At 38.3% G+C, this 6,746-nt stretch overlaps 1 protein-coding gene across 1 annotated transcript; it reads right to left on the bottom strand.

Annotated features, from left to right (window-relative positions):
• Positions 1-3,267: 3,267 nt before the first annotated feature.
• Positions 3,268-3,935, bottom strand: LOC111203135 (glutamic acid-rich protein-like). The gene is made up of 2 exons (XM_022696600.1): positions 3,900-3,935; positions 3,268-3,627 (listed from the first exon to the last, which is right to left on the bottom strand). The coding sequence occupies exons 1-2, from the start codon at positions 3,933-3,935 to the stop codon at positions 3,268-3,270; spliced, it is 396 nt and encodes a 131-aa protein (XP_022552321.1).
• Positions 3,936-6,746: the final 2,811 nt, after the last annotated feature.

The raw sequence follows: 6,746 nt of genomic DNA on the forward strand, positions 1-6,746 counted from the left end.
CATTTTAAGCACCAAAACCTCAACCAATCAATTGAGCAATTACTTGCTCAACCAAAACTGCAAATTTACATTTTAAATCTTAAAAACTTCCTACTTAACAAATCATAATAGATCCATTAGGTTCCCTAGCTCTCAGTGAATTTGATCCCTAAGTACTACAACTCGACCTCTTATTTGAGAGAGTATAAATCACTCCTTAGGGTAATTTGAGTGATATCAACATTTTAGGACTGATAGGCTTTTCTTTCTTGATCATCATTTTGGACAGGTGTGGATCAACAAGTACGGAGAAATTAAGAGCTCATAGCCAGGTTACAACGGTTTAGGAAGAAGGCTCCCTGTCGGGTCGTATAATCAGTATGCAGGCCTGGCTCCAAAGTATCGCCAAACAAAGAAGGTTTGGGGATCAGATGTGGATGATATATATGCGCCAGTGAACTACAACAACGATCATTGGATTGCTATTTGGATATCGATCCCTAACAAACACATAACCATCTGGGACAGCACTCCTACTCATATTAGAACTGCTCAACTGGCCGAGTTAATGAAGCCTTTTACCACAATGGTCCCTTATTTGCTTGTTGAATGTGCCAGCTCCGACGAAGAGCGAGTCAGGAACACACTAGAGCCATTCACATTTGAGAGAGTGAAAGCCGGAGTACCTTTGGTAGAATGTGGTGATTGTGGTGTGTACTACTTGAAGTATATCGAGTGTCATGCTCTTGGCATGCCATCATTTCCTCCTGCCTTTTGTAATAAGAACGTGAAGGGTATTAGGGAGAAGATGGCGACAGATTTGTTTGAACATGTTCTTACCTATGGCGCAGATATCACCGAAGACTTGGAAGACTTGGATATGTACGAACCACAATAATTTGTAGTTTGTACAAGAACCTTGATGCTTTTGTCCGCTTTTGTAACCTTGAAGTACGTTAAAAGGGTAGAGGATAGGATTGACCTTTTTTTGTAACCTATCCTCGTACCAAACTAGCCTTGTACAACTGGTTTGGAAGGATTAACTTTTTTTTATAATGTCTAAGACTAATTCATAAATCATAACACAATAGATAAATCATAACACAATAGATAATTCATAAGACAGTAGATAAGTCATAACACAATAGAGAAGTCATAAGACAATAGATAAGTCATAACACAATAGAGAAGTCATAAGACCATAGACAATTCATAACACAATAGAGAAGTCATAACAAAAAGATAGATAGATAGGTGGAAGACTTCCCAGAGAAATAGACTTTCAGAAGACATACAGAAGACCTCCAGAAGACTTACTGAAGACTCACATAGAAGAAGACTTGCAGAAGACTTAGAAGACGTACATAAGACCTTTGGAAGACTTACAAAAGACCTTTGGAAGACTTACTGAAGACCTCCAGAAGACTTACAGAAGAATCAAAGAGAAGAAGACTTACAGAAGACTTAGAAGACGTACATAAGACCTTTGGAAGACTTACAGAAGACCTCCAAAAGATTTACTGAAGACTTACAGATCAGGTTGGTTGCAGTTTGGACGTATATGACCAGGCTGTCTGCAGTTTGAGCAGCTATAATCCTTATGTAGCTTCCGCGGTTTGTGTGCTCTCATCCTGGATAACTCCAACCAAGATTGTCATCTTGACTTCTTTTGTCGCCCCGAACCATGCTTTTCTTTCGGAGGAAGACATTTACATGGCTCAACTACTCCTACAGAAGGATATATATATTCTCTGAGTACTATGCATACAAATACACCTTCGAGTATAGCAGGCACACAAGTGTGGCGATATTCAAAATAACCAAATGATCCAGCTGCTATAGCATGTGAGCAAGGTATTTTCTCGATTCCATAGACACCACAATCACACTTGACATGTTCCAAATCAACAACACAGTCCCGTTTTCCACAAGTTACAAAGAATTGCCATCCATCAATTGGTTGGACACTCATCGTATCGGCTATCTCTAAACGGATTGCCAATAAGTATTCAATTCCTCGACTATGTTGAGTTGTGAGATTCAAAGCATCTTCTTACCTTTTCCAATACCATCTTCCCAGCTTCTCCCTTATGAACTCCAAAAGGAATGTTATGGGGAATCCTCTTGATGGCTTCAGTGCGGAGTTAATAGATTCAGCTATGTTGCTTGTTTTCAGATTGTACCTTTCGCCATGACAATGAACCCGTGACCATAGTCCCACGTCTGCTTCCTCCAAATATGTTGTAAGCTCCGGGTTAGCACTCCGAGTCTCGTCCATGTACCGGTCAAAGTCGTAAACTGTATGAGCATAAGCAGCGCCTTTAACCAAATACAAGAGATGTTTCCCCTTATACTTTTGGACAATGTTCTGTTGTAGGTGGTAATAGCATATACTTCGGGTTGTCCAAGAAAGCACCTTATCACATGCGCTTTTAATGGATGTGTGCCGGTCTGAGACTATCACCAAAGCATGCTGATCAGAGACACAACTTCTCAATTTTGTGAAAAATCATTCCCAAGAATGTTCATTTTCACCATCTACAATTCTAAAAGCCAATGGAAATATCTGAAAATTACCATCTTGTGCAACTACAACTAGCATAACACCTCCATACTTCACGCTTAGGTGAGTCCCATCCACCACGATGACCCTTCTCTGATACTGAAAACCAGCAATAAAAGCTCCAAATGATAGAAATAGATACTTAAATCTATCCTTATCATCAAGTTCTATACTAATGATAGAACCCGGATTTGCTAACTTGATTTGATCCAAATATGAAGGCAGCCTCTCTACCCATCTTTTGTTGTTCCTCTTACCAATTCTTGTGCATATAACAATGCTCTGTATGAAGTGGTGTAATCTAGCTTCATGCCAAACATGTTCTTCATTGCATCTTGGATATGCTTCAGATTTAACCCATCAATGATTCCAACGAGATCTATGAAAAGCTTACCAATATACTTCGGAGTACAATGTTTCCGTTGTGCCAGTCGGTCAGACACATAACATGTATGAGTTTTCAAATACCTGGTTACCCAAAACGTGTTTGTTCCATGTTTCATACTCGCTCTAACCTTTCATCCTCACCCAGCAACACGACATTTTGCCAAAAGTAGAGTTTTAGTTGCCTTGTATATTTCGAAGGAGAATTTCCGCTTCACCGATGACAACCGCAGCTCTGAAACTAGTGCATCTCTACTAACAAAACTCTGGTTGACATAGATATTGTCGAAAAATATCTCATTCGAGCTTCTTCCCTCACTAGCATATGTCTCTTTGAAACCCTAAAAACAAATATCATCTGCCTCTTCCTCATCGTCATCCTCATCTTTAAATTTGCCATACACACTGTAATCTGCAAACTCATCATCTACTTCAGCAGTATCGGAGAAATTAGCATCCTCCTCCCCTTCATTTTTAACTTCATTAACATCTTCATAGTCTTCTTCTTCTTCTTCCTCTTCATCTGAAACTTCATCAACATCTTCACCATCTTGGTTTCCATTAATGTTGGCATCACCAACAATCCTCGTCTTGCCTCGGCTTGATAGACAAAAATGTACAACATGCGCTTTACTTATCGCGATCAAGTTCCGAACTTGTCTATCATTTGTAACATGAATAGGAGGAATATCAGGAGCCATCTGTTGCATCATTTCATCTGGTAACAAGTAAATTAAATCCATAACTTCTCTATTCATATCCAGGTTGTAATTTTCTTGAATCATTTCAACAAGTTCGGCATGTGTAGAACAATCACTCAAAAAGAACGTTCTCGCTCACAACTCATAACTGTTGGCATCAACATAGTAACCCTTGGATGTCTGTTCATTCTTGGCCTTCTCCTATGTTTATATAAATTGGAAGCTTTCGACTTAAACATCCGTCATATTCATGTCTCCCACACGACATATACCTGCACATCCATGTCTTCTAACGGACCTAAATCCATCGCTGCAATCCCTCCCTATATGTTCTTCGGTGATGTGGTTCTCTGGATTTGCGAGTCAAGGATGTTTTCAAGGTGATTAATTTTTGGGAAGCTCGAAAGGCCAAAGCAGGGATGCTCACTGGTCTTGAACCTAATTAAGGGTTCTTGGCTCCTAACGTGTACGACAATATGAATATTTTTTCAAGCGTGGCTCCAGCTACAATCTCACCAAATTTATATTGCCCCTAAGAATAAAGACATTCACAAATATAGTAATTGCTTCAATAGCAACTCTGTATTGTCGGATATCAAAGGTTTTAGTCTGTCCATGGAGTTAGGAGTGTTCAGATTCCATTAATTTAAAGATTATAAGCCATATGAAGGGTGATTTATACAGTAACTCCAACAATCTATTGGTTAGTTAAGCCTTACTGTTGGGATCCAAACTGGTCCAACACTAAAATTCGTACACGTAACTGTACCTTAACTGTTGAGATAAAAATTATTTATATGCCGCTTCAGTTTAAACGAGAATTATACGGAAATCTTACAAAAAATCCTCACAAACAAGAATTATACGGAAAACTTACTTAAAACGAGAACACCCTTTCAAATCGACAATATCTTACGAACCTCTGAATCCTTCTTCTTTCTGAAATAACATTATTCAAGCTTATCAAATTTCTAACTAAATGATGAATAAAAACAAAAAATTATCTTTCTCAAGGAATTTTTTTTTGACTTTTTCTTTGTTTTTTGTTTAATTTTAAATAACGAAATTGGAACTAAAGCTAGTACAGTTTCTTTTTTTTTTTTTTGCAACAAACGACTATTTTATTATTGAAACTTGAAGTGATAAGGTTACAACTGACTATTTTATTTCAAACTATAATCGTATTTAACAAATATAGTAATTGCTTCAATAGCAACTCTGTATTGTCGGATATCAAAGGTTTCAGCTGTCGATGGAGTCAGGAGTGTTGATATCACTCAAATTACCCTAAGGAGTGAATTACTCTCTCAAATAAGAGGTTCGGATGTAGTACTTAGGGATCGAATCCACAAAGACTCTAGGATTACACAATAGATTATGGTCTTGAAATAAATCTAGATTAATTGGTTTATAAGTTTTAAAGCAGTAAATGGATTTGTGAGCAAGTTTATTGCTCGATTGATTTGTTTTGAGGTTGTTAACAGTTGGGAGAATAGCTAGATTCAGGTATGTTGATATTAATTGTTCTTGAATTCAAACTAAGATATAATCAATCTGATTATCTAATCTGGATCTCGGATTTCAACTCTCGTATGTTAATCACGAGAAAGTGTCGATCGATGATTCGTTACGAATATCGATCGATACACCTTTCAAAAGATCGATCGACAGGGCTATCTCTGTGTCGATCGATGCTTCTTTCAGAAAGCTTTACGTGCTGCGGGTATCAAATCTCCGCTTCGTTCACCTTTCGTCGGTCTGTAAACAAAGTTCACAAACGAGATATAAATCAGCGAAGTTCGATGGTGTAAGTGTCTGTGTCGATCGAGAGAGATGTCTCGATGTCAATCGACAGGTCGATGCTAAAATCGATTGATGAAAGTGATTATCGATCGATATCTCCAGCGTGAGAACCTGCAAAAACCCATTGATGCAATTCGATTTGCATGGCATATATAATCGGTTTAATCGATCAATAATCCGTATTCTATCACTCCTTTAGCACAAATCGATCGATATAGGGCAGAAAATCTCAGTTCTAACTCATTCTCTATTTCAACCCTAGCAAGAACGAAAAATTTAGAAACTTTCGTGTTCATACCATGATGATGCGTGAGTTAAGCGATCTAAGCGGATAGAGGGTTGAAAATCGAGTGGATTGAGCGCAAGAATCGTTGGATTTGGTCGAAAAACGAGAGAGAAAAGAGATGAGAGTGTTTTCGTAGAGTTTTTGGGTTTGTGTGAATGTCGACTTAAGTGTCGACTTAATATGAGCTCGTGTCTGTTCATTTACTGTCGATCGATGAAGAGGGGTCTTCGTCGATCGACAGACGTTATATTTTCCGAAGGTTGTTTTTTTTTTTAATTCTAAAACTAGAAATGGGTTGCCTTCCATTCAGCGCTTATTTTAAGTTTTTAGCTTGACTCGATATTCGATCATACTAATTTTCGGGAGGGGGTCTAAGTGTATAGGCCCGCTAATTGGTGGTTTAACCCAATAGTGTTTTACTCGTTGGCCATTCACCGTGAATTCGTCTCCATTATTATTTATAAGTGTAATGGCTCCGTAAGGATTGACGTTCACAACAGTTAAAGGACCTGACCAACGAGATCGGAGTTTTCCGGGAAACAGTGTTAGCCGAGATTTATATAGCAGCACTTGATCATTTGGTTCAAAGTTTCTGGAGATGATCTTTTTATCATGATATGCTTTCGTTTTTTCTTTGTATATCTTTGAACTCTCGTAGGCTGAATGTCTTATTTCATCCAGCTCGTTAAGCTGTATGAGTCTCCTTTCGGCTGCTGGTTTTATGTCAAAATTTAATAATTTAATAGCCCTGGCTGCTTTATGTTCCAGCTCAACCGGTAAGTGACATGATTTTCCATGTAAGCCCAGAGTGCATTGTCCAATTTTCTAGACCAATGTTTTCTAGATGTTCCGACAGTCTTTTCTAAGATTTCTTTGATCTGTCGATTTAAAACTTCTACATGCCCGCTCGTTTGCGGGTGGTAGGGTGTAGCAACTCTATGATGCACTCCGTTCTTCCGGAGTAGTCTTTCAAAAATTTTGTTAATGAAATGGGATCCACCATCACTTATGACTATTCGGGGAATTTCAA

Source organism: Brassica napus, chromosome C2 (genome assembly GCF_020379485.1).
Source record: "Brassica napus cultivar Da-Ae chromosome C2, Da-Ae, whole genome shotgun sequence".
Taxonomy (NCBI): Eukaryota; Viridiplantae; Streptophyta; class Magnoliopsida; order Brassicales; family Brassicaceae; genus Brassica; species Brassica napus.

Coding starts and splice junctions, on each gene's coding strand:
- LOC111203135 (XM_022696600.1), bottom strand. CDS start 3,935: ATGGATTTAGGTCCGTTAGAAGACATGGATGTGCAG. Junction 3,628..3,899: donor TAGAAGACATGGATGTGCAG/GTATATGTCGTG, acceptor ATGATGCAACAG/ATGGCTCCTGATATTCCTCC.